Below are 27,638 nucleotides of genomic sequence, written 5' to 3'. Positions count from 1 at the left end.
AGAGATTTTTGCTGTATTAATTGAGATAACTCATTTCCATCTCTCAAAGAACTTCTTATGCTTTGCTGAGGTCCAGTCAGTGCCTTTCAGAACACGTTGTTGCTTCTAATGAACCTCATAGAACACCACGCACGACAGAACAAGGTATTAACTTTGTGAGAGCCAGGAGGGTACAGGTTTAATTCCTCTTGAATCAGCAGAACAACACTAATCCTGGATAATAATGTGCCACAGTCTCGAGGAAGAGAAAATTCAGCTCTGATGTTCAGCCTGCCCCAGCTCACTTGGCTATCCCACACTGACTATCCAACATCCCTGAGTTCCTCAGGGAAAAACAAACCAGAATGAAGTGGTTTTCCTTCTGGGAGTCTACTCCCTTCTGCTGGGGACGGGAAATGATTTCAGCAGTGTTTCCTTGGTGCTACACAAGTGATGTGCAGCAGGTGCACTGAACGTGGCTCCTCTTCCCTCAGGTCCTGTGGTCCATCCTGGCCAGGGCTCCAGCAGGAACAGATTTCATTTCAGCCAGATCCACTTGTCCCCAACATCAGCGTTGTAGCCTGGCTTGTACTTGTGCCCAGGGAGCTAAAGAAAGCAGAAAGCTCGGTCAGAACTCTGGTCACTCCCCTCAAAGTTCTGAAGTGCCTCGTGAGATCTACAGAACATGAAATACTGTTTCTACATTGTAATGATAAAACTTACAGAAAAACCAGTCTCTCAGAAAAGACTGAGCTGTGCAGCTGAAGGAGGGACTGCAAAAGCCAAAATATAAATACGAAAATGAGGCCAGTGATCTCAGCACCACATTCCACCTGGATTCATCCAGCTCCTCCCAGCCTGAGATGGCTCCCCTAACTGTATCATGGAGAAGAGGAACTGAATCTCATTCCAAAATAGGCACACACATTATTAAATATATGAAATACTTCATGCGTGAGATATTGAGTTAAATACCACGTTAAATTAAACTGTTCAAATGAAATTGCAGCTTTAGCCTTCAAGAGCTGAACTTTTCTTCATTAAAGCAAAAACAGTATCTGCCTGCCTTCATCAGCAAAGTCAGGAACCACTTTTTGATGGAAAAACCCAAAGATTTTTGAAGCCTTTACCCGAATTTCAAGGACCCTGGGACCTAAGCAGCAGCCTGTGAGTCTCAGTGCTGAAGTAGCGCCCTTTGGAAGGTACTGACCACGACCTGGAATGCCAGAGATGGTGAGATCCTGGTTCTAAAAGCAGAACTCATCTCCAGAACATCTATTCCTACCTCCAGGAACCAAAAAGAAAGAACAGAACACCTCTGAGCTCAAATACTGGAAAAAAGCCCATGAGTTTGGTGAGAAAGGCTGAAGCCAGCAAAGATGCTGTAATAAAACTCTTCCTTTAGAAATAAGCTATCTGCTGGCAGCCTCTCCAAATAATTAAGCACAGATCATCTGCTCTGTCTCCAAACAAACACTGGTTTCACACAAGACCCCAGACTTGTCCTGAGGATTTTCCCTTTCCAAAAAAACATGTAAGAGGATCCAGTTGGGGAGAGCTGCCCCTGCAGAGAGAAGCAAGATGCAGTCTTGATAAAGTCTGTAGTCAGGCCACAAAAATGAACCATTTATTAAAAGATGAAGCCTGTTGTTTTGAGGAAGGGGACTTGCGTTTCTATTCACTTGAATGTTAAAAACCAAGACACTTCTTTCCCTAAAAATCAAGCTGACAGAAGACCTGACCTCCTCCACGAGACACTTCCCACCCTACCTTGTCACAAACCAGTTGTGATCAGTTTTTCTGAGGTTTTTCAATTAATGTCTTGTCTAAACATCAGCAGAAACCACACAGTCCTGTTGAGAGGTTCCCCCCACTGAGCAAAGAGGAGATGGGAGATGAACAGAAATGATTACTATCTCTGCCCCACGGATTCCCAGCAGTGAGCCAGGGAGGAACTGTGACCAGCCTGTGACACAAAAACAGCCCTCCCTGGTCCTCTCCAGGCAGCACATAATTGGCCCTTTGATACTTGAAGAGATTCCCAGAGAAGTAGATTATTAAAGCAACAGGAGATCTCTGGGAAAATACAGCAGTTTACAGTTTTGTTTCTGGGTACATCTGCCCTCTTAAAAAAGCTACAATATCAACCCCGACAGAATTCGCGTTCATTGTCCAAAACAAATTCCCTGTGTGCCTTTGGTTAAAGACATGCAAGACATCAAAGCAAGTGTTATAAGTATTCATCCATAACTCCATCATTCACAGTGGGCCTTGGCAAAGGCAGGAGAGTTTGGGGATTTGTTACAGCTAAACTTTCAAAATAATCAGAAAGAAAAGAAAAAAAAAAGGGAAAAAAAGGGAAGAGGGAAGCAGAGTAAACAATTCCCATATTACCTAGGAAGCAGGATGATGGGAATTGATGCTCTGTGCACAAGATGCACAAGTGACACCGGCCACTTTGCCAAACTTTGCTCTTCAAATCCCACATTTTCCAGCTGTGACTGCAGTAAAGGAGCTGCATGGCTGGAACAGGGTAGGATTCTGCAGAGAGGTGTGGTAGGAGCACCAGGGAAGATGTGGGGATGCAGGGCAAGGGGTAAGATGGGCTGGTTCTGGTTAGGCTGATGTTCCAAAGTGCACCCAGCTGAAATTCCCAGGCTGCTCTTGGCCAGCACAAGGCCAGGGATGGAAATCAGGGACCAGCCCTGAGGCTGCTGGGTTTGTCTAGGCTGGGCAGCCCAGCTGTAAGAGATGATGGAAAGGAGACAGGAGAAAGCTCTATGGGACTTGCCAGCAGCTGAGACAACAGAGAGGGACTGAATATTCACTTTCTCTTGCAGTACAAGTTCCCTGGAAGTGTCCCAGGCCAGGCTGGAGCACCACGGGGTGGTGATGGAAAGTGTCCCTGCCCATGGCAGCGGGGCTGAGATGAGATTTAAAGTCCCTTCCAACCCAACCCATTCCACAATTTTATGATCACAGAGATTCCACCAGGCAGCCCCAAGAGCTCCCCCACATTCCTGCAACTCCTGCCAGGTCACCAAGGAACAAATTTTTCCACTCCATGGAAACTGAGTGAGAATGAAGCCTTGCCCTGCTGCATTACGCTCCACAGAGCCCAAAAGTTGGCAGTGAGGATTATTTCCAGAGGGATGGGATAAAATCCATCACACATAGCACAAAACTCCTGAAATGAGCTGAACCCAAAGGCAGAGCCAGCTCAAAGGCATCAAACTGCTCAACTTTAAAAGAGCATTAGGAAAAGAGATGAAAACAAGACCGTCTCATCAGTTAAATTAAGAACCTGCCACAGAAGTGCCTGTCAAAACTATAAACATGATGAAAAGCCCTATAAAGTAGCAGAGGCTGTGGAAGAGCAACAAGCAGCTCCAGCCAGCTGCTTGCTCCAGATCATTCCACACCAGGCACGTGCAGCTAGAGCTCTGGAGAGCTCCAACCACCTGGAAAGGTTGTTGAGGAGGAGCCTGCCTTGTTTTCCAGCCTTTGGGGAACAAACAGAATTGCCATTACTGCCTTCTATTCCTGCTCTACTCTGTGCTGATGGCTGGGCTCCACAGCTCCAAGAGCTCTATAAACAGCCTGCTCAGAGCAGCACTGATCAAAGAGCACTTAAAAGCAGAGTCATTGCTCTGGGAGCTCAGGCTCATTCATCAATACCCCGAGGCTGTTTAGAACAGCCCAGTAATAGCCCCTTCCACCACTGCTGGGAGCAGATGACTGCTTCCTACAGGAGAAATCCTTGCTTCCAAAGGGTTGTCAGTGTTGTAGGCACACAGCTAAAAGCTGAGAGAATCTAGGAACATGGAGCTGCAGATATTGGCTGGATTCTGGGAGGGTTTGGTTCCTGATCGCTCCATATGATTCCTCCTCTGGTTCCTCTCTACAGCTACACCAAAGGAGGATGTAGCCAGGCGGGGTCAAGTCTCTCCTCCCAAGCGACAAGAGGAAACAGCCTCAAAATGCATCAGGGGACATTGAAATCGGGTATTAGGGAAAAAATTCTTCATGGAAAGGGTTGTCACCCTTGGCAAAGGCTGCCCAGGAGTCCCCATCCCTAGAGGGATTTAAAAGCCATGTGGATGTGGCACCTAGGGACATGGGCTGGTGGTGGCCTTGGCACTGCTGGGTTTAAGTTGGACTCAATGATCTTCTCCAGCACCACTGATCTTGTGCTCCAGAGCACTTAAAGCAAGGAAGGGGAACAATTTGCCCTCCACACGCACATCTGAGGTGCGCGTGGCTTGGTTCCCAAAGGCCTGGCACAGACAGATGTTTGTTACAGCCTTACTCCTGCCATCCCTTACTCAAATAAAGCCCTCAATGCTGTTAACATCCATCGCAGCCCAAAAAACAAGAGCACCCAGAAGTTTTGCTGAACTGAGGCTAAAATAATTCCAGTTTGCTGGAACTGTTCAATGACTGCTGTCCTGCCCTTCATTCATTCACTGAAAAAACAAGACAAAAATCCTTTGGAAAGAGAAGTGCCCATAAGAGGATCAGTTATCCACTAGAGAGTGCAGGGAAAAGCCAAGGAACTAATCCAAGCCACACAGCACAGTTAAACACCTCAAACTGACTCTACTTCACAGTGTAAGATCCATGGAGATGCTACCCCTCTATTAAATTCGATTCCAATTAATTTTAATTTAACAGAGATCTACCCTGGGGATCACATCCCTCCACAGGTACGGGATTAAGAGGGGTTTGGGAAAGGGGGATGTGCTCCCACACAAAAAAGCGTTTCCTTTCACAGGGACAGACTATCAAGATGAAAATGGATTACTTTAATGCCAGTGAGATTTGACTGTCTTTTTGATTCACAGAGGCACCCCGTGCCTGGGACAGCAGGGACCATCACCTAAAATAAAACAGACACAACCACCAAACCCAAGATTTGAGACAGTTACAAGGTCTGTCAGGCTCCTTCCCTACTGTTTCTGGGATAGATATCCCTGCCAACTGTCCATGATACTTTTCAGGGTGAGCAGGGTGGAAAAGCTGCCTGTTCCTTAAGAGGGGATGCTCTCACACTCTCCCCATATGGACAGGATTAGTGAGAGCAGAGGAGAAGTGGGAAGGTGGGAAGAGGAGCAAATCCAGGTATCCTTGAGCAACAGCTCTGTCATTCCCAGGTTTTTGTTATTCCTCAGGTTCTTTTGGTCTTACTGATACCTAGCTAGGCAACATCTTGTTACTTTAGAAAGGGCTAAAAATACTTCTGCAGAGATAAAACAGAAAAAAAAAAAAAACCTTAAATGAAGCCTCTTCTAATTTATTGTGTGTCTGTTTTCATTCCTTCCTGGATTCAAGAGCAGATAGGGCTGGGCATTACAGCTGTCAAATACCTCCTTTAAAACAGAGTTAGGAAAGGAGATCTTGATCCTAAAAAGAATGAAAGCTTCATCTAGCCAAGAAAAAAATGGCAGGAGAGAGAAAACAGAAGGTTCTGTCAAAGGCAGCAGCTATGGCAACAATCGCAAACATGGAGAAGGAAAGACATCCTAAGCTCCTTGCTCTTGCAAAGGCAAGAGTTGATCCTGTTGTTGATCCAGACTCTGGCTTTCTGAAAGCTCAAGTATTCCTTTTGTAGCTCTTTCAGGAGATTTTTATGTGAAGGGGTCCCTGCACTCTCAGCAGAGCTAAGGGCCCTGCTAACCTTCTGCTTGCCAGCAGCCACCTTCAGCCCCACAGCTGCCAAAGAGGGGCCAGAGCAGCTCTTGGGCCCCTCAGACCTGCAGAGCCTTCCCTTAACACCCTCTCTTTGGGGCTGGCTGTGATTTCCCATTGCAAACACAAGCTCTTCCAGCACTCTCAGTGTTGGGTGGTGGGACAGAGCTGACCCATGCTGCAGGCTCACCTTCCACCACTCAAAGCTACTGTCCTGCAACCACCTCCAACCTGGAGGCATGGCAGACATTGGAGGATCTTCCCTCCTAAGGCTGCATCCTTATGGAAAAGAGTGATGAAAAGCCTGGGAAAAGAGTGTGGGATTCCCCACCCTCCATCCTCTTCCCTCTTCTCTGCTTGCTGCTAGCCAGGACTGCAGGGCCCTGCCAGCCACACATTCCCAAGCCCTGGGGCAGGAGGGAGGAGGATGAGGAGCAGGGCACAAAGATGAAGTTAGGCAAGGCAGCCGAGCTGTGCAGTTGCTGTGGAAGGAGCTGAATTGCACCTCACAGCAGTAGCCAGGACTTTGATCTGCTCAAGCTTTCCTTGCTTCATGCTCAGCATCCCTATATTCCAAAAGCAGTCTTCCACCAAGGAAAACAGGGAGGGAAATAAAATGAGAGCCTTGTCTCACCTTTCCATGGCACAGGACAAGGAGGAAACACCTCACACTGCCAGAGGGCAGGGTTAGATGGGATACTGGGAAGAACTCCTCCTCTATGAGGGTGCTGAGGCCCTGGCACAGGGTGCCCAGAGCAGCTGTGGCTGCCCTGGATCCCTGGAAGTGTCCAAGGCCAGGTTGGACAGGGCTTGGAGCAACCTGGGACACTGGAAGGTGTCCCTGCCCATGGCAGGGGGTTGGGAATGAGATGAGTTTTAAGGTCCCTTTCAACTCAAAGCATTCTGTGATTCTTTGCTTCTCCAAATTCCAGCAAACAGCTGCACTTTTATGTACACAGAAAAGCACACGCACGTCAAAGACGCCGTTTTTCCCCACTCCAGGAGATGCAGCAGGAGCATGAAGTACATCAGCACAGTATTTAAGTACACTGATTCCATTAAACAGAGCCATTTGTTTTCATCTTCGCTGCAAACACATCTGCCTAAGTGCTCCAGCTCTCCAGCTTCACAGGGCGCACACGGAGTTTGGAGCATTATCCCTGGGGATTGTGTGCACTTGGAAGAAAGGCAGAGAGATACAGCAGTTGTTAAGGGAAAAAAAAGGGTAGTCAAGCCTTTACTAGTCTGACAGTTCCTAAAATAATGTTGCTTCCCTGAAGAACGAACGTGCTTATCTCTGATCTACAGAACCTGACTGAAAGGTTGCTTTTCCCTTGCCAGAAGAGCATCCTTAGAAGTTCCTGAATGCCTGAGCAGACCTGCTGGACCCTGCCAGAGGACTTCATGGTATAAAAAGGCTGCAGAAAGCCACCTCCTCACACATGACAAGACCCCTTACATAATTTAGAGGATATACATTAAAAAAAAAAGTGAGTTTCGAGTATTCAGCACTGTATGTGGCCATCTCATTATTTCATGGAAAAGCACACGCACTAAAATCTTGAACTCTGAAGAGTGTTCCTTCCTCCTCCTTCTTGGTTGCTTCTAATGAATATTTTGAACAAAACCCAGCTTCTACCTGGAATTTGTAACTCCCTGAAAACCACCATTGTTAGGCAGCATGAATTGTGTGCATGGAGCTCTGAAAAGCACAGCAGTTTGCTGCCTATTGGAGAGCTCAAGGATTTATGAGTAGTTACAGAGGGAAAAAATCCCCTATGCAAATCATTGTATTTATGTGGTAAACATCATTACACCAACTTTAAAAGCACACATTTCCCACAAGGCAAAGTTAAACTTCTGTAATTATCTCATAATTAAGCCTTTACTTACAAGTCAGCCTAAACTTTTACTTACAAGTGAACCTAAACCCTTTATCTTCAAATGCCAAAGTGGCAGCACAGCTGTGACCATCCCTGCACAGCCACGGGCAAGGCAGGGGCTGTGATTCCCTCTTTACAGACCCAACAACCTCCCAGCCCAAATCTGGGTGTCTGGAAGCTCATCTGCTCTCTGTGCCTGTGCTGACTGGCTTCTTGCTGGATCACCTCTGCACAGGAGCCTTGCCTGAGAAAAGAATTCAGCCCTTCATTTGCTAAATAAAGTTGTAAGGTAAAAAAAAAAAACCCAGATCTTCAAAGTTGCAGCACAAAGAATGCAATTCTCAGAACATAAAACAGCAGGTGGGGCTGGCTTTGTGTTTCCCCTTCCAGTAGCTGATGGAAAACAGGAAAACTCAGCATCTTTTGCATTGTGCACCATCCCTGTACAGCCCCCACACTACTGAAGGATTACAAGTATGCAAGCATTTAGAAGAGAGAAAATTAGTATTAATGTAGCCTAATTTTAACAGAATACTTCCTGAAACAAGCAACTCCTCCTGATTCCAAAGGACATTATCACTTTCCACAGCACTTTCCTGAATCAGGGCCTACAAACAAGGCTGCAGAAGGGAGATTATATTTTGGCAATGGTTTGTTTTGTTCAGCTTCAGCTGTCAACTAACTGGCATGGAGCAGAGCAATCCGAGAGCACAGCTTTCCTTCCCAGGTAACCATATTCCCTCTCCTAAGCATCCCTTTGCTACATCTGCAAGGCAAGTCACAAATTTCTCCTGGCAGCCAGTCACTGGATGAGCCAGGACATTCTCCGTTTCCTGCCAGCACAAAGAGGCACGTGCTGCTGTACAGCCAGAGGAAAAAAGGCTTTCAGAAGTCTCACCCCAGGCTCTCAGCACACAGCACTGAGGTCACATCTAGCTGTGTGTCAGGCAGCCTCAGTAATTCCCAGCTCTACTGCAAAGGGACATCTCAGCCCCAGAAAAGCCCTCTCATCTTGGGGAAGAAAGGCACAGGCAGTGCAGATGGATGCTGTGTGCTAGAGACGAGTCATGCAGCAGATCCTCCTCAAGTCTGTGCTGCACAACACAGGCAGCTCTTGGAGGGAAGGGCTCCAAAAATCCTGAGCCCAAGCTTGAAGTTTTGTATTTAAGAATGTGACAGCAAGGAAGAGGAAATTCTGAGAGCAATTTCTCAGCTGGACCAGGGAGTTTTCAAATCCATTAGACAACCTCAGATGCTTTCTGCTGCTTTAACCTTTAGCCCCTTTTACAAGCTGGAAAGGTCACATCTCAAATGAGGCAGAACAGTGTGAATCCAGGAGCCTCTCCACTACACAGCCAGCCGAGGAGGAACAAATTATTGGAATATTCTGTCTATTCCAGAAGAAAACACTGGTAGATCAGTTTCCAAACAAGTCCATAAATCTGTAGCTTACATTTTAATCTCAGTAAAAGACTCTATACTACCAGGAAAAGAAAAATGATAGGCTTTGGATTATGCAAATCGTGGCTTCTAACCATTTATATTGTATATTCCTCCCTTTTTCTTCAGGATTGCCTGGAAAATCATAAGATGCAGTGGCAGAGAAGATTTCAGCCCAACTGGAAAACAGAGGCTCACCTGTAACTTTGGCCACTCACTATTAATTATCAGCTCCACAACTTCTCCAAGGAGCTTTTCCAATACCTGGGCCTTAGGCAAGCCCCGTGTGGGGTGAGGACACCATGCCAGGGAACCACTGAGCAGCACAAGGGCAGAGCTCCAGGGGGATTGGAAGCTGCTGTCTCCAGAAGCAGCAAGGCAGGAGCTAATTAAAACCCTGTGTGGGAGCCTGCATGAGGTGTATGAGAGCACTGGGCACAACAGGCTTTGGATGTGTGCCCACGTGCAGAAACACTCTATTTAAAGCAGCAGCACTTTGGGGAAGCGAGGCAGCATTCAATTCCTCCTCTAAAAAAACCCTCCCTCCCTCAGCATTCGATAAGGAGTGGCCATGGGTTTCCAGTGTTCTTGCCTGACTTAAGGGCCTCTTAGATTTCAGAGGTCACAGACCCATCAGGGCACAAGAAACAGAAACAAATAAAACCCATTTATCCTTTAGTCCACATCTAAAGACAAAAAGAAAAAAAAAAATCAGATTATGAAAAAAAAACATTTGCTTCCTTATTCCTCTTGGGGGGAAGATAGACTTCAAAAAAGGTGGGGATTCAGGCAGAATGCACAAGTTCCCAGTAGCAATGGGCAAGGTATCCCCAGCAGTGAGGAGCCTCCAGCCATGTCCCCATGCCATGTCCCCAGCAGTGAGGAGCCCCCCGGCCATGTCCCCAGCAGCGAGGGGCTCCCTGGCCGTGTCCCCTGGCCGTGTCCCCAGCAGTGAGGAGCCCCCTGGCCGTGTCCTCAGATGTGTCCTCGATGGTGAGGAGCCCCCTGGCCGTGTCCCCAGCAGTGAGGAGCCCCCTGGCCATGTCCCCTGGCCGTGTCCCCAGCAGCACTCACCTCCCGGTACTCATAATAGATCTTGTCGTACTCAGAGCCGCCAATGGTGATCTCGGGGACGAAGCGCGGGATGGACACGGAATCCAGCACTCCAGCCTTGTCCTGCACGCTGAAGGGAAAAGGAGCACTCGGTTCACACCCTGCCCCAGCAACAGCCAAGTATTGTACCCAGGGAAGCTGTGGCTGCCCCATCACTGGAAATATTCTGAGCCCAGCTAGATGGAGCTGGGATGGAGCAACCTGATCCAGTGGAAGGTGTCCCTGCCCATGGCAGGGGGTGAACTGCCAGGGCTTTAAGGACCCTGCCAACCCAAACCATTCTAGGACTCATTATCATCATTCTATGATTAAAGAACTACTTTTCTGTTAAATACAGCTTCCAAAGACTTGAGCTATTTTCCAAACACTTATCCTTCTCTTTACAAATCTATGATGTATTGCCCCTCATCCTTGCCTCCACTTTGTTCCTGCTCCAGTTTTCTGCTTCTCCATTTCCCCTCCCAGGTTCATCCTCCTTGGAGATGGCTCCATCATTCCTGGGACCCTTCTCCATGAATCCCCTCTGGCTTTTTTGCTTTCTATAAAAGCAGTGTAAAAACCAGTGGTTTTACTGAATGCCACACACTACCTTGCCAAATTCCCATCCTAAATGGACCAGTACTGAGACAGTGAGAGGGTCTGGAAGGAGGCAGAACCTCCAGCACCCTGCCTTGGAATACCTGGAGGAAGCTGCAGCAGCTCTGGTGATGGATCTCGGGATCCACCACTCTGCACAACACCAGCACTTCAGATATCCCAAATTTAAAATGCCTGAGAAACTGCTAGAAAGCCTCCTGCTGCCTGTGGTTATCCACAGGCTGCCAGTGCCACCTGCACGTGGCTGGCAAAAACACATCCCTTTCCAGGCAGCACTGACCAAACCCTAAATCCAGCACCAGAAACTCTGCAAATTGGGTTGTTTTCAGTGAATTGCATTTCTCAGCAAATACTGACGTGCACATCAAGCACATGCCCTGAGCAAAGCAAAGTTCATCATCTTCAAGCAATTATTTTTACCCCCAAATCATAAATTTTGGGACCTTTCCTCCCAGCAGTGAAGAGCTCCAAAAAGTGAACCAGTAACATACCCTGATATTCACTCTTTAAATTATCCCACTACAGACAGATTTGTAAGGAAATATAATAATCCAGTCGAAGTTCAGATGGAAGGAGGTGAGGATAAATGCTCTTTTCCAAGATGAGGATCAACAGCAAAGATGCTTCCTATAAACTACAACAATGTTTAACTTCAACAACATTAAAGGTGCATTTCACGTGCTGGAAGGCACAAAAGGGAGTCCGGGCAGATATAAAGCATAACATCACACATGGAAATAAGGTTTTGTGGTCACCCATGCTGCAGTGAATCCACTCCTTTCCGAATCTCGGCCAAGTGGCCATTTGGAAAGGACAATTCCCAGGCACAATTCATTTATTTAAGGGCCAAATGACAAACTTGCTGCTTCTAAAAGCTATTTGCACAAGAAAATAATGAAAGCTACTGATGGCTTCTCCATGTTCTCTGCACCTTCAGAAATAATTTGGAATACTAAGCAAAAGCACACCCATTGCCACAACAATGTCTAACCACAAACCCACAGCCACTTGCCAGGACTAATTCCTTGCTCAGCAGGAAGCATTTACAGACCTCTTTTATCTTTCTTTCGTTTTCTTTCTCTCCCCCAGCAGAAAACTGTCACTGTTTATTCTTTTCTGACCCTTTACCAGACTTTCCTGAAGGAGCTCTCAGCATGCAGCACCTTGCTAAAGGTGCAAGGTGGGGTAAGGGAAGGAAACAGGTTAGAAAAAAACAAATTAATGAAGCAACCCAACAAAAACCACCTGAGTTTGCATAGTCTGGGCTGGGATTTCTCAACACCTGATGTTGGCATACTCACAAAACCTCAAGTGACAAGAGAGACCTAAAAGCCAACGCCACAAAACCATTCCAGATAAGTTCTATGTTGATAAAGGAAATTAATATCCTTCCTTCTGCCAAAGGGACTCCAGTTCCCTCATTTAGCCAGGCAGAACAGGTACGGCATGGCCAAGGTGAGGCACAGCCAACTCCCTTGGTGAGCAAACACTCAACATCAGCATCAAGAACAAAAAAAAAAAATTCCAAAAAAAAGCAGGTCTGCAAGAAAAGGGAAGAAGGTGCAACAACAGCTCTTCAAACCTAGAAAAGCCACTGCAAAGAAGAAATCACAAAAGAAGTGTTTCAACTGCAGCAAAAAGACGGGGTGGACAGGGCTTGGAGCAACCTGGGATAGTGGAAGGTGTCCCTGCCCACGGCAAGGGGAGGGATGAAATGGGCTTTTAAGGTCCCTTTCAACCCAAACCATTCTGGGATTCTATTATTTTATGATGAAGAGAGAACCAAGGTGCTAAAGAAAATAGCTTCTAGTGCCAGAAGTTTTACAGTTAATAGTTCATGAGATTTTTGGAGTCTCCATGACAGAAGTTTCAAAGCCAGGTCCAACCCATCTCTTGCCAGCCCTTCTAGTCCTGCTGTTTGCAATCAGACATTTAAACAGGGACACTTCTTCCCCTTGCTAGGCAAAGCTACACTGGGAAGCAGAGCTGCAGGGTCTCTGTCCCTCTCTGCCAGGTTCTGAAGGAGCTGCAGGGACAGATCAGATTTAGTTGTGCAGTTGTCTGATGCAACAAGCACAGCAAGTTCCCCGAGCTGATAAATAACACAGGCAAGGCTACACAGCCTGCAGCTCCTCCTCGCAAATGCAATTTATTTTGCAATACATGTAGACAGACAAATGGCACTAGGAAGGGCCCAGATAAAAACATGCCTGAAACAGTGCAGTGGCAGCAGAGGAGCTCCCTAAGACATTTAAAAAGCCAGAACGGTTTCTGTTGGAGAGGAAGGGAAGATGTGAAGAACATCCTCTGGAAAACACCTCCAGCTTCCAAGCCACAAATGCAGCATTTTTTAATCTTTTACCAAGACCCCACAACCAAGCTGTCAGGGCAAGGGAGAGCACTTAAGGGCAGGCAGGGAGAGAAAAGAGATCATTATGCAACTGACTGCCCATGGGTTGGGCTCAGCGGTTTGATGAGCTGCATTAATCACTCAGAGGCCCTGCTGGGGTTTCCATGCATTAGATCCTATCCATGTGCAATAAAAAGTTCTCCTCGGTCCTGCTCACCCATCCCGGTCCCCCAGACACAGTGGTACAAGCTGAGGGTGGAAGAAAACAGCAGGGCTGACAGCCCCAAGAGCTGGGAGGTCAACAAAGGAAGCAACTGCAGATGGAAAACCCAACAGGGCAGAACTTCGATTAGATGTGAGGGGAAATTTCCTCACTGGAAGGGTGGTCAGGCATTGGAACAGGCAGTGCTGGAATCACTGTCCTTGGAAGCATTCCAGAGCCACGTGGATGAGGCACTTGGGGACATGGGCTCTCGGTGGGCTCGGCAGTGCTGGGAGAATGGTGAACTCCATGATCTCAGAGGGCTTTTCCAACCTAAACGATCCTAAATAGCTGCTGGAGCCTGCCAGGAACAGCCAGGAGAGGGCAGCAGGTGCCTGCACACGAGGCAGGCACTGGGAACCTGTGCCAGGAAAGCAGGAAAACCACTTTCCAAAGGAAAAATTCCCATAGGCACGGGACACCTGCACAACTGTGGGGACCACAGGCTCTTTGCTACTCGGGCATTGGAAAAAGGGAGAAAAGCATCAGCTTTAGGCTTCATGGACTCACACCTGAGCTGGGCATTGAATCCAGCATGCAATTCCAACACGGCCAACCTGCAGCAGGCTCCCTGCCTTTCTGGAGTTACCATGGGGAAAAATCATGTCCAAACACACACTTTTACAAAGAGTCTCTTCCCATGCTGCCCGAGACATTGCCCAGGATTCCCTCACTCTGCTGAGCAAAACATGAGCTCAAGGCTGGCGCAGGATGTGTTGTCACCCCTTTATCGATGCTCTGACAACCCAGCACAAAAAAAAAAAAAAATCAAAAGCAAACCCCAGGAGCTGGGCTCAATGCAGGTCCCTTCCACACAGGATATTTTATGATTCTGTGGTTTAAATAAGCAGCTTATTGCATTCTAGGATCTTCAAACAACCCCGTGTTTTTGCCAAAAGAAAAATTTCTTATTACCTACGGTGACAAGAGCCTCGTGCAGTAGACTCACCCCCCTCCAAGGTTCAATGAAAACTTCAGTCCTTAAAGCAATTTGTTCCCTTCTAAAACTGTGAAATAGAATTTTCATACAGTATCTTCACACACTTCTGTAATTGTAAGGTTTCCTTCAACTCCCTCCTACTCATCACAATTAATAATCCTTTCCTAATACTGCATTAGTAGTGTGGAGCTATAGGAAAACAAGCAACTTATTTCCTCTTTCAAAGGAAGTCTGACTGTGATCATTTTTTAGGGCCTAAGTCACCAGATTTTATCATCCAATCACTACACAAAGAAACCTCATCTTTGACACAGAAAATGCACCCAAATCATGACTTGATCCTCTCAGACACCACCCAGCACTGCTCTTCTGCAATTTATCTTCACTCCTTGATAGAAAAACCATACAATTAGGAGCATTATCTCTATCTTTAGGAGGTATTTAAAGTAACAGCACAGAAAAGTAAAATGCAAGAAATGTCACAATTCTGCAAAAAAAGTTTAACTTGCTTCTCCAATGCCTGTCACAAAGACAAACTTAGGGACACATACTCAATTTAAAAATCTGTGTTTCTATTAACCTGTGAGATAATGAAATAATGAAATAATGAAAATAATATAAGTCTTACGTTTTGTTTTAGAAATGTAACTATACTGAAATTTCCAGCTGCACGTTCAATATGAAGATGAAGTTGCAGCAAAATGGGGAGCCTGTCTCACTTCTGGTATTAACAGCCTTACAAGTGCAGCTATATTCTTTATATACATCTTTGTATTTTATATAAAGAAACTGACAAATTAAACATGATGCATTTGCAAAGAATTATTAAAATCAAATTAAATTCTATTCCAACAAGTTATTTTCCAGTGTCTGAGTCTGATCTCTTCCAACTGGGCAGACAAGGATCTTCGATAAAAACCACTCTTAAACTTGTCTGGAGCCTCTTGTCTCAACAATCAGCAGCAAAAATGCTACACCACGTTCCAGTGCCAAGCATCAATATCACAAAATATAACCCCACCTTCAAAAACTCATGGCTTTGACCATTTTCCCTGGGATTTAATGCCAAGAATTGCTCAGTGGCTGGATGATATCACACTTACTAAAGTCTCAAGTGATGGAAAGAAACATCATCTTGCTCCACCCATGGCCCCTTGTCAAACTTCAGGTACTCAATGTCTTCAATTACCTGGAATCAGAAAAGAAAGCTCTCTAAGGGTGGTTTGATCCAAAACTCAATGAAAGAATCAAAACAGTTCATTAAACAAATGAGAGAGGCTTCACTGCTAAAGCTGTAGTAATAAGATAAATGTCTAGAGATAACATGATCATCTCCCAGGTCTACTTCTGGAGGCTGTGGCCCTGCCAGGAGTACTGGGCACACACGTGGGGGATCTCCTAACATCCCGTGCTTTCAGCTTTGGACGGCAGGGAATAAACTGGCCGAGAGGTGCCTTGTTGCCAAATTCTTACCAGATCCAAGACATTCTTCTTTAACCTGCCACTGGGGCTGAAAAGCCAAGAAGATACAACCTCACCCCTGAGGAAGAAGGAGGAGGAAATGGAGATAAGTCTAAATTTAACTCCTTTGTGTTACAAAAATAAGGTTTGGTCAGTTTTATTCCCAGAGAGGCTCAGTAACACATCCTCAGAGATAGGCAGGGGAGCAGGTGTGGCATCTGCCTCAGTGCTGTGTGCTTCACAGCACAGAAACAAAGGCACATTTCAGGCTGGAAAACTCAGGCCTACAGGAGCTGCAGCGATGAGTCCAAGGGCTCAGGATTTCACCATCCACCACAACCCACCCATGCATGAAAGGAAAGGTAACTCACAGCTCAGAACCCTTCAAATAAGCAATGCCACCTCAGCAATCCATTCCTTCACCATCCCCAAACTTATCAATCCCTGGTTTGAGCTTCACTTACAGCCTGGATCCACCAGAAAACAGATCTTTGCTGCTCCAGGAGGTAATTGCTTATCACACCTGGCTGCCTGGAGCTGAGAGAAACCTGCCCTGGTGTCAGGAAAATGCACTTCAGGTGCCTGATGAGATGGAGACAGCACCTAGGAGCAACCTGGGAAGGAGCAGATTGTTACAGCTCCAAACATCCCTTTCCAGAGACCTTTTCCATAGGGAAAGGATAAAGCTGAGGTCATGACCAAATTCCTGATGGCACACTGTCACCCCATTGACAGGTGAGCCCATGTCAGCGATGAAGTGACAGGATGAGAAAAGAAAAATCCTTGTGTTCTTTAAATACACTGTAATTATTCCCTGCAAACACTAAATCCCAGATATTACCACTTAAAAAATTATAACCAAGTGCTATTACAAAGTAGCCTTAACTATAAAGATCCACTCCTACCAGAATTGGTAAGAAATAATGATTTGGACATGACTGAATAAACACTTTTGAGGCACAAACTGCTGCAACATAACTCCAAGATAAGAGGAAGAGAGGTGTAAGTTAAGTTAGTTCAAACAGCCATTATTTCTTTGACTTATTTAACTGACAAGCTGAACACAAGCAATTCCTTCTCCACTCCACAGCAAAGCTTTGGAAACTCTCTGAACCTGGTAACAGCACTAATCACAGAGTTGCTACAATGGGCTCAAAATGTGCTACAGGGGGAAAGGAATCTGCATTCAAATTAGTTTTGCTCACTGCTATCATCACATGAGAAGGTCTCTCTCCCAGCAGCTCCTTAACAATGGCATCAGTTTCACAACCAGGACAGAAGAACTTCTTAATTTATACGGAATGCCCTGGCACCCCCCAGGAATTAAGAGCAAATATCCAAGGCTTTAAAAGAAATTAAACATAGAGCTAACTTTGTATTCCCAGTTTCACCCTCAAGCTAAACAAGTGTGAAACATCCTAATGAAGCTCATTTCAGCACTCATTACTCCTTCAGCCACTAGAAGCAAAGTGAATTACAACAGGAAACCCCAACTGACCTTTTTAGGACACTTTAAAAATCGTTTCTAAGCTGTGTATGTGTGCTCTGAACAACCCAAAAGTTATTAAACTGTAAGGCCATAAAAATTCAGCTCCCAAATCCCTAAGCAAACAGATTGGAGTGGGCTAATGAACACTGCTGTCTGTCAAGAGGATACACCTGTGTAAATACACACCTTACAAGCCAAAGCTCTCCTGCCAATCCTTATTTCCAAATTTCTTCTGTGTCATCCCAGAGGGAAACTGAATCTGAACAGAAAAGGGGGAAAAAACAACCAAATTCTTTCAAGTATCAGTATCTACCAGCAATACCCATTGTCACTGACAATGACAACATCATGGGCTGGATAATCTTACAGGGTCTTTTCCAACCTTAACCATTCTGTGGCATTATACTTTAACTTCCAAATAATAATTCTTCCCCTAGTCCAGATTTGTCCAAGCAAATCAAAGACTGCACTGGTGCATCTGATGACCCTATTTAGAGCAATGACAAGATTGCTGAGCTCAGGAGAGTCCCTCCTTGAACACTAAGAGCTTCAGACTGACTTTAAACCCTGATTTAAAGGATTAAAATCAAATCTCTAATAATGGGGTTTCCTACAAAAAAATCTAGGGACCAAACAACCTGCTTTATTCTGACCACTTGGAGATGTGTCCAGAGAGAAGGAAACGGGAAAAAAATCAGGCATTTAACCCCCATCCCAACTTTCCTTTAATTCACCAAGAACCCATCTTGAAACACCACAGCTCTCAACTCCTATCCTTGCTTCTATATCGCTATCCAGAAAAATATATTATTTATATAACTTATTACAATTAAAATACATTAATATTTATTAAAATATATCAAGAAACAATATTAAAATATATCATGAAATAATAATTTATTAATATTAATATATTAATATTAATATATATTATATATTAATATATAAATTAAATATAATTTATTTTATATATTAATAAAATATATATTGTTATATTAATATTGTCAATACTATTAATAAATTGATAAATTAATCATATTAATAATCTATTTTGAATATCATTAATATGTTAATATTATTAATACATCTTTTATATATTATTTTATTTTGATATGTTAAAAGATATTAATATTATTAATATATTCATATATTATTATAATAATATATTCATTAATAAAATATAATAATATTAACAATATAGTCATATTATTCTCTATATTCACATCACAACCTCAGCTTTTTTGTTCATTTCAGCCTGATTTTTTGTGCATTTTTGTATTTATTATCTGCTGTCACACTGAAGCCACCAGCCATTTTTTAGGGGTATAAACCCACACCATCCCACAGGTCTACTGGTTATTAATGATAACCTTTATTATCAAGTGCAGGAGCACCCAAAAATCCATCCACAACAGCAGAGGACCCAGAATGTGGCACACAACCCTGTTCTTATAAAGGCAACCCAAAGGCCTAGAGACAAACAGCAGTGCACCTGTGGGGGCAAATGGAGTCTTAATTTTAGGACCAGGGAAGTCCTTATCAATCTTTTCTGCTTCACACAGTCATATAACCAGAACGTTGAAGGACACCTCAGGCAAAAATGTAATTTTAGTCTGATTAGGGCAGTGAAATATTAAAATACACGCTCTGAGTATGCTAATAAGCTTAATCAGGTACAGGCTACCACACATATGTATACATTACTCAACTCTCTGCCAAGATCACACTGCACATAACATAGGAGGAGAGGGGGTTTGGGCTGTGTATAAGTAGGGTAAAAATTTCATCTCATCAGGATGAAGACCCAAAAAGCCCTTGGAGACAGCCCATGGGTAATTCTCCTCTCCTTCCTCCCAAGTGGGGATGATTCCTTGCCAAGCTTCCACGTAGGATTATTATTATCATCCAGTTAACATCATATTACTGTTATTAACAGACATCTATCCCTAGAACCAAAATGGGCCCAAAACCTGGTCAGAGTCTCAAAAACCTTGGTGCTCTTTCCCTCAGGGAACAGCAGCTAGACAGGACAGTTAACAATGGTGAAGCAAAAGGCTTCTCTTACCCTGCTAATAACCCTCCTTGAGGGGGAAAGTTCACTGAACTAAGGGAAATCTATTAAACTTACTCCCAGAAAAGCAAAACTTACCTTCTCCACATCCTCAGCTGCAGTTGCTGTGTACTGCAGAACTTCACTGCTCTCACTGCAAAGAACACAGAAATTGAATTCCCCTGATAAAACTGCTGTACCCATCCTCCCCTGCTGCTCCAAAAGGGACAGAAATGAAGTTAAAAGGCATAAACACCAAACCAGAATCATTGCCATTTTTTAGACTGCTCCTAGAATTCCTGTTGCACCTGTCAGCTGCTTCTTTGCTGGTGGAAAGTTGCTTTTAAAGGGCAAATGGCCTGGATATCTACGTAACTTCAGCTGGAAAAATTTTTTTTAAACCACACATGTGATTTTATTTTCATTTACTTCGTGTGGATACTTGCCCCTATTACAACTGCCCAATCTACTTGAAAATAAGTGAAATTTTCAGTCTAACCCAAAACTGTGGTAGATTTTCCTTTTTTCCAAGTGCATGACTAGCTGTGAGTCATTTCAAGAGAAGAATGCATTCATTTGTCACTATTTACTCAGGCTGAGCTAGCTGAATGAGTACAAGTGTAGGCAGCATGATCTGTAAGTGCAAAAACTTTCTTAAAAGGTAATGTTTCCTGGTTAGAAGATTGCTTTTTTTCATCAGCCAGCAGCCTTCAGAGAAAAGGCACTTGCAGAGCAGAGCCACAACAGGAGCTCCTACACGAACCTTTCAAACCACACATGTTCAGCCACATTCAGCAATAGCTGTTTCCAGCTGGAGAAGCTGGAAGGTCCTGGAATAGATGCCCAATGTGGACGTTATACCAAACATCACACAACAAAGTTTAGGAGTGTGGAGAAAAATTGGTAGAATCCCAGAATGGTTTGGGTGGGACAGGACCTTAAAGCTCACCCTGTTCCATATCTCCTGCCATGGGCAGGGACACCTTCCACTACACCAGGTTGCTCCAGGTGCTGTAGGACCTGGCCTTGGACACTTGCAGGCATGGGGCAGGCACCTGGAATGAGAGATTCTCCTCAATATCAGCCCAAGGGAGAGGTCAGCCTTCAACAGAGCCTGACACCAGCAACTGCATTAAGGACACCGATCAAATCACTTCATCCCATCTCTTGATTTGACTCTGCAGATTATCAGGGCTTCATTAAGAGAAAGCAGCTGCTCAGTGACTCTGCAGATTATCAGAGCTTTCCTTAAGAAAAAACAGCTGCTCAGTGGAAGCAGTGCTGGATATGAAAGAGAACATTACCAATCTTAAGGCTCTGCTCCAGGAAAAGAGAAAAATCAAACAGAACCCAAACACTGTTCCAAATCACCAGGCAGTACCTGCCACAGCACCCAGCTCACAAATCTCACTACCAATAAAAACATTAAAGACATTCGTAACAAGTCAACTAGAAAGAAAGCATCAGTTTTAAGGCAAAAATCCACTATAAACCACTTCAGGCAGCATCAGGCCGCTCCAGTGAAACAGCACAAGGTAACAGGAGTTTTGCCCAGTAACAAACTGCTTTTCAAGGAACAAGCAAACAAACGCCAACGTGGAAAGCAGGCAGGAGTTTGCTCAGCAGTCTATAGCAACTCTTGTTAGCCTGTTTGGACCAGATTTTGGGCATTACCAGGAGTCAGGGAATCAAACTAGGCAGACTAAGAGGTAACAGGTAGCATGAACACAGCCCTCTGCGCCACTGCCAGCAAACAAACAGCTCAGGCAGCTGTGGCTTCTGCATTTACCCCAGATCGGAGCCACCCTGAGGCGCACAGAGCTGGATTCACACACTCCCAGCTCCCCCACAGCCAGGGGACAGAGGCACAGATCAGTGTGACAGGCTGCTGGGAGCCCATCTGCTGCCAGGATGCCGAGCAGAGGGGGTTTGCCCAACAGGGGCACTGACCATGTATGCACAGAGGGCAAGGAGGTGAAATCACAGCAGGATTTAGGATTTAGCCTCACTGAGCACCACAAGATGCACCTGGGGCTTGATCTGCTCCAGAGAACAAGCAGCAGTTTTCTCCCCACCAGTGACTGCAGCACTTTGCTCTCAGGGAGATGACATTCCCAAGGCTTCCCATTCCCTTCCAAGAGCCACGTGCTGGCTGTGGGGACACACGGGGAGGCCGCTGACCACACGTGACACCAACAACCCCTGCCTGCACGAGTGACAAGCTCAATATCGAGTTACCCGCTTCAGGAGCTGGCAGAGCCACCACACTGATCCACCTTGGGAGATGCAGCAAGCCCCAGGGGGACACAGGCAGGCTACAAAACACCTGGGAATCTACTCTGATTTCTATCCTGCACGCACCAGAACTTACACAGTTAATTCATCTGATACCCTTTGAGAGTTTCCCTTCCAGAATTATGAGGGACCATAATTCTGCTCTCAGATTTTTAGGACAATTTTAATTTTCCTAGAGCTCTTTTATAAGAGCTGGGAGAGCTGGCAAGCTCTGTTTCATCCGAGGTTTACAGGGCACACGTTTTTGCTTCCCAGCTAGAGGAAGCCAGGGGAGCCCAGCAAGAGACAGGACACAGGGAATGGCTTCCAACTGCCAGAGGGCAGGGTTAGAGGGGATATTGGGAAGGAACCAGGGAGGAACCATTGAGGCCCTGGCACAGGGTGCCCAGAGCAGCTGTGGCTGCCCCTGGATCCCTGGAAGTGTCCAGGGAAGAGGCCAGGTCCTAGAGGGCTTGGAGCAACCTGGGATAGTGGAAGGTGTCCCTGCCCATGGCAGGGGGTGGTACTGGATGAGCTTTAAGGTCCCTCCAACCCAAACCATTCTGGGATTCTGGGACAACTGAAAGCACTTCTTGAGGAGAGAAAAGCCCTAAAGCCTTCCAAAAAGGCCTGTGAAAAGCTTGTATTGCATCACTCTCTCCTCAGGTCGTGCAAACACACACAGCCATAGCTGTGGCATTCAGCACACCATTCCTGAGCCCCTTTTCATCTTGCAACACTGGCATCGGGCTTCTGGGATGGCAGAAGTAACTACACTCACACAGTTCTTATGCTGTGAGTGCAGCACCCCTTCACGAGGGCACAATACTGTACCCTGCAGCACAAGGAGGATTTTTTCACATGATTTGTTGATATTGGCAGAGATTTTAAGGTTTGCGCACGTTTTTGCTCAAAGATCTAAGAAGTAAAACATTTTGCTTTGCTAACCTGATCTCTGGTAGGAAGGTCTTCTTGTAAGCATCCTCAATGCTCTGGAGATAGGAAGGAGACACCTTTTTCTCATATGGCTACAAACAAATAAACAGAAAAAGCTGTGGAATTAGCTTACTTTCTTTTCCCACCAGCACAGACTCCAAGGTCTGCTCCACCACCTGCCAAGGGCTCACTCTGGGATAAACAGTCAAACATCCAAGTGAACCACATGCACACGAGTGAAAGTTTCAAAGAATTAAGAGTTTTATTTGGAGTGTTTGGAATTCCTTACATGCCGTAAAATATCTAGAGCAGCCCCCAGCTATCCAAGGACCGACTGATCCTTGCTAACTACACGTTCCAGGGAGCTGTAATAGCCAGCCAGAAAACAGGAGAAGACTGTCCGAGTCCACCTTTTCTATAGGGAGGCCAAATTTGCACCTATTTCCACAGTTTCAGACAAGTGCATGGGCAAACACCCACTCCAAACTCCTGAGAAATTTCATGGATATCATCCCTGCTGTTAACCAGTTTGCTTTCCACACAGTGTACTTTCAATGCCACATTTACAAAACACCAGGAATTTCTCTCATCTACCATGTGTTCCCCAAATAAATCCTACAGAGCTCAGCACTGCCACAGCCCAGCACCCAAAAAGTCACAAGCTACATCAGCAGTTTCTGTTCAAAGAAATGCCACTGATTTTCATGCTCGGAAGGGCCAAGAACTCACAGGTTCCCCCAGTACATGAAGAACTTCTTAACTGAGAACTTTTTTCTAATAAATCAAAGCCTTCTTTTAATCTATCAGGTCTCCCAGAGTTAAACTGCATTTCCCATAGCCTTTCAACAAGGCAAGACAAACATCCTTGAATCCTCGTAACACATCTGCAAACAGTTACAAGTACACATCTAAGTATCAAAGAAAGAGGGGAAATAAACCCCAAATTACAAACCTTACTTACATTAGTCATTCCCCAAAAGCACCCTACAGCTTTCCTGAGCCAAGACTAGCTCAGTAATGCAGTCATCCAGCAGTGATTTGCTGGAATCCAGGGAGTTAAGTGAACCTGCTGATCCCAGGTGACTCACACATGAACCCCAGCACAGGACTGAGGCAGCAGTCAACTGGGAAGCAGGAGCCAGGGACCCCAGCTGGCCTCCTGGCACTCAGGAATAAGAAATATATCATCTCTAAGTGCATTGCAAGCAGCACATCACCTGCCCACAGCTCCTGAAGTGGCAGCTACAAAAATTCACCTGCTCTTAAAACAATTTCTCATTCCACAAATGACAGCATATTGATGCAGTCACACAAAAAGTTGATTTTTGCTTTTTTTTTTTGCCTTTTTAAAGCAAGCATACAAGAATACCCACAGAGTCACCACCACCACACAGATCTCACACCTCAGAGGACAAGCAGCTCCTCAGAAGCAGCATTCAGCAGCAAACCCCACAGGACTCCACATAAGGTGTGATTACAACAGACATTAGCAGGCAGCAATTGTGAGAGACAAGTAATAATAAAGATAAGAAAGAACTAGGCAATAATTAGAGATCAAATTACCTTGCCTTTCTCTTGAATCCTCTTCTGCACTTCTGGGACAGGCACGTCTACATAAATGACCAAGTGAGGTGGCAGCAACTCAGAAATGCTGATCTCCTTGACCTCTTTGTAGTGATCAAGGCCTGTGTAAAACACAAACAAATCACATTCCCCACCTCTGTATTTGGAGTCTCTTCTTCTGGGCTCACAGAGCAAGTTCAGGGTATGCCTCTCCTCTAACAGAATTCAGGAAGTTTACAGAAAAACTTTCTCCAGAAAACTTCCATGCACTGAGATCTAAGAATCTAAACCCAGTTGTAGCAAAGAGGGACTTTATTCCTGGCTCGGGTTTACAGGAATCTCAGCTTTTCCTCCACCATTTAGAGACAATAAGCAGCAGTAGCTGTAATCAAGATTTTTGTTCCCTAAGGATTCCAGTACAATCCAAACTGGGATTTTGTATTAAACTGTGGATTGCTGGGCTTTGCTGCCTCAGCAATGCAGACACAGGTCATCATTATCACCTCTCAAAGCCATCCAGTAACTTACAGCAGGTGGCAAAAAACAAATATATACACCTCTTAAATCCAACAGCAAAACCAGGAGGCAGTCAAGAAAACAGTTATGTCCACCTCAGGAGCAGCCAAAAGAACAGATTTGCTAAGAACATGCAGCAACAGCTCAGGAGCTCAGCACCCATAACCCCAAACCAAATCACTCAGGTTGGCAGGAACATCCCCAAATCACCCGGTTCAAGCACTCTGCTGAGAACTCCACCCACAGCGTTCCAAGTATCTCCAGGGGGGAGATCCCAGGTGATTTGCTCCAGGGTTTGACTCTCTTCACAGCGAAAAAGGGTTTTTCCTTACAAATGAAACGCTTTGCATTTCAATCCCTGCCCTTTATCTTTTGTCTCCTCGCTGCCACTGAAACCAGACTAGCTCCACCCAGCAACGTACAACACATGAACACTGAACCTTTAAAGGAATCCCTCCTTCCAAGCAGGAATGTTTTGTTTCTTTTTTAAAGTAAAGTTAACTACCAGACTCCTGAGAGATTATGGCCAAACAGCTTCCTTTTGCTGGCAGGAACTCACATCTCTTGTGGACATATCCCTGCTTTAACATGGCATCCAGGAACACGAAGTCACTGTAGGGAGAGCGCTCCAGCACCACGCCTTGACCTGCAAGGGAGAGCAGGCTCCAGGTTGGAACAAAAGGAGCTGCAAGGTCCCTTCCAGCCCAAACCATTCCATGATTCCCCAACCTGTGCTGAGCAGGTGCTCCAAGGCGTCGGCGTACTGCAGGACTCGGCTCCCGAAGATCCAGGACTGCAGGCGGTACGAGTGCCCGTCGGGAGACTCGGGGTCCATGTAGAACTTCTCCAGGCTACAGAAGCCATTGAACTTCTCAGGCAGCAGCTTGCCCTCCCCCGAGATCCTGTCCTGGTAGTGGATGTCTGCCTCGGGGAAGTACTTCATCCCTGAGAAAGAGAAGAAACCCACAGCAGAAATAAGCTGTGCTCATGTGCAGCAAACACCTCTTCAGCTACTGAGCACACAGCTGCTCCTTCAACAGCTCCCCTGCCCATCACAGCAGAGGGCAACGAACCCCAACTCCGAGCTCTGCCACGGCCCAGGGAGAGCTGAGCTGTTCCAAGCACATCCACGTGGAAAAGCCAAGCTCCCGGGGAGCACACAGACTCCATTAGAACTGCAGCTTCACTCACAACAAATCCCCATCCCAAACCTCACCAACATCACCCACAGAGCCTCCCCACTCCCTCCAGCATTTCCCAGTCAGGAACTGCTGCTCTGATGAACTTCCTCTGCACAAGAACCACGACTAAACTCTGTCAGCTCTCGGGGAAACAGACAGAGTGAGACATACCCAGTTTGTCTGCTATTTGCTGGGCCAGCTGGCCCTTCCCAGAAGACAGATTCCCCTCTACTGTAAAGACTTTGCTGTGCTCTGTGAACTTCTTGCTGGTCCTTTCTCCCAACATATAGGCCAGCCACCCATACTGCAGGCTCTGCTCAGGGCTGGCGTGGATTCTTGCCTGGAGAAAAACACATGGAAATCAGCAGCTTTGGAGGGATTTTTCAGCTCAAACACTGTTTCTTCAGACACACACACAGGACACACTCTTATGCATCTAATACAAGTTTTCACTCAGTAACCTTAGCACCGTCATTTCAGCTTAGCAACTGCAGCAGTGGTTAGGCAGGAAAGCTGTTCATCAAATTAAAGGCTGAGAAGACAGAAAAAAACATGGAACAATTTTCAGTCTGAAGGCCAGACACACAACACACCCAGAGTTCCCAAGAGAGACCACACATTAGACTTTTGCTCGTACTTTCTGTGGTTCTGGGCACATAATAACACTAAACCCACTCGCAGGAGAGTTACAGCTTCATTTCAATACAGCTTTCAATGCACCATTTCTGAGCGGTGGCAAGAGGGACCCACCTAGGCTATGGGGCTGAAGGCAGGGCCTTTCTGACCCCGCTCAGAGCCTCCCCCAGGCCCCGATAAACATTGTACAAACCTCATTCTGAGCACTGCAGTGCCCTCCCTCACACAGGGGCGGTCATTTCTATCGAACACTCCTTTCCTCGCAGCACTACTGCCCACAGCCGCAACCGAAGGTCACTGCACTCTCCTGCACTTGCTCCAGTCTGCCTCGCATTTCGCCGCCTCTCCCAGCTCCCTGCCGGCAATGTCCCTTCCCAAGGAACAGCCCGGCCCCGGGGAGAGGCATCTCCGGCCCCCAGCTGTCTCTGCTCACCCCCTCCCCCAGCAGGACGGAGCTCCGGACACAGCCCTGCCCAGCCACCTCCACTCACCTCCCCCGGCAGGGCGGAGCCCAGCGCGGCGCTGCCCGGCCCGGAGCTCCCCCGCCGACCCCGGGCGGCCGCGGCCCGGCCGAGCCGGGACACCCACAAGGACATGGCGGCGCCGGGCGGAGAGCGGCGGCGCGCGGTGATGACGTCAGGCGGGAGAGGCACTGCGCCCCGGGGAGGAAGGCCCTACGAGGCCACGCCCCCGGACACGCCCCTCGCCAGAGGCCACGCCCACGGTCCGTGTGGGCTCTGGCGGGAGCGGGGACAGGGGACAATGGGGACAGCGACAGGCGGCACCGGGAACGGCCGGGATAGGGAACGGCCCGGGTTAGGGACTAGGGGGGACAGGGAACAGCGGGGACAGCGACAGGCGGCACCGGGAACGGCCGGGATAGGGAACGGCCCGGGTTAGGGACTAGGGGGGACAGGGAACAGCGGGGACAGCGACAGGCGGCACCGGGAACGGCCGGGATAGGGAACGGCCCGGGTTAGGGACTAGGGGGGACAGGAACAGCCTGGTTAAGAACAGGGGTCAGGCGGGACTAGGAGCAGCCGAATCAGTGAGCAGGTGGAACAGGGAACAGCCAGGTTAGGAATGGGGACTAGGCGGGACAGGGAACAGTCTGGCTGGGGAATGGCAGTCGGAACAGGAACAGGCAGTAGGCGGGACCGGGCCCAACCGAGTTAGGGAACAGTGGGCTAGGGAACAGGCGGGACCGGCGACAGCCCGGTGGGACAGGGAACAGCCTGGATTGGGAGCGGGCGCGATAACGGACAGCCGGGTTAGGGAAC

At 46.6% G+C, this 27,638-nt stretch overlaps 1 protein-coding gene across 6 annotated transcripts; it reads right to left on the bottom strand.

Annotated features, from left to right (window-relative positions):
- Positions 1-147: 147 nt before the first annotated feature.
- Positions 148-26,988, bottom strand: LOC128809662 (NADH dehydrogenase [ubiquinone] 1 alpha subcomplex subunit 10, mitochondrial-like). Of its 6 annotated transcripts, none has more exons than XM_053981794.1 (11): positions 26,850-26,987; positions 25,894-26,062; positions 25,271-25,486; positions 25,101-25,187; positions 24,026-24,147; positions 22,475-22,554; positions 19,352-19,406; positions 16,178-16,327; positions 15,356-15,441; positions 10,065-10,173; positions 148-585 (listed from the first exon to the last, which is right to left on the bottom strand). In XM_053981794.1, exons 1-11 carry the CDS (start codon positions 26,952-26,954, stop codon positions 517-519), a joined length of 1,248 nt encoding a protein of 415 aa, XP_053837769.1. In that variant the 5' UTR covers positions 26,955-26,987; the 3' UTR covers positions 148-516. The 6 variants fall into 6 exon arrangements, with proteins under 6 accessions (XP_053837769.1, XP_053837772.1, XP_053837770.1 ...); XM_053981797.1 differs by lacking the exon at positions 26,850-26,987 and adding an exon at positions 26,184-26,254; XM_053981795.1 differs by lacking the exon at positions 16,178-16,327.
- Positions 26,989-27,638: the final 650 nt, after the last annotated feature.

Source organism: Vidua macroura, chromosome 7 (genome assembly GCF_024509145.1).
Source record: "Vidua macroura isolate BioBank_ID:100142 chromosome 7, ASM2450914v1, whole genome shotgun sequence".
Classification (NCBI taxonomy): domain Eukaryota; kingdom Metazoa; phylum Chordata; class Aves; order Passeriformes; family Viduidae; genus Vidua; species Vidua macroura.
The sequence above is the reverse complement of the archived record's forward strand: the minus strand, read 5'-3'. Positions and strand labels throughout refer to the sequence as shown.

Coding starts and splice junctions, on each gene's coding strand:
- LOC128809662 (XM_053981794.1), bottom strand. CDS start 26,954: ATGTCCTTGTGGGTGTCCCGGCTCGGCCGGGCCGCGGCCGCCCGGGGT. Junction 26,063..26,849: donor GCTCCGCCCTGCCGGGGGAG/GTGAGTGGAGGT, acceptor GTTTTTCTCCAG/GCAAGAATCCACGCCAGCCC. Junction 24,148..25,100: donor GGGATATGTCCACAAGAGAT/GTGAGTTCCTGC, acceptor TGTTTTACACAG/GCCTTGATCACTACAAAGAG.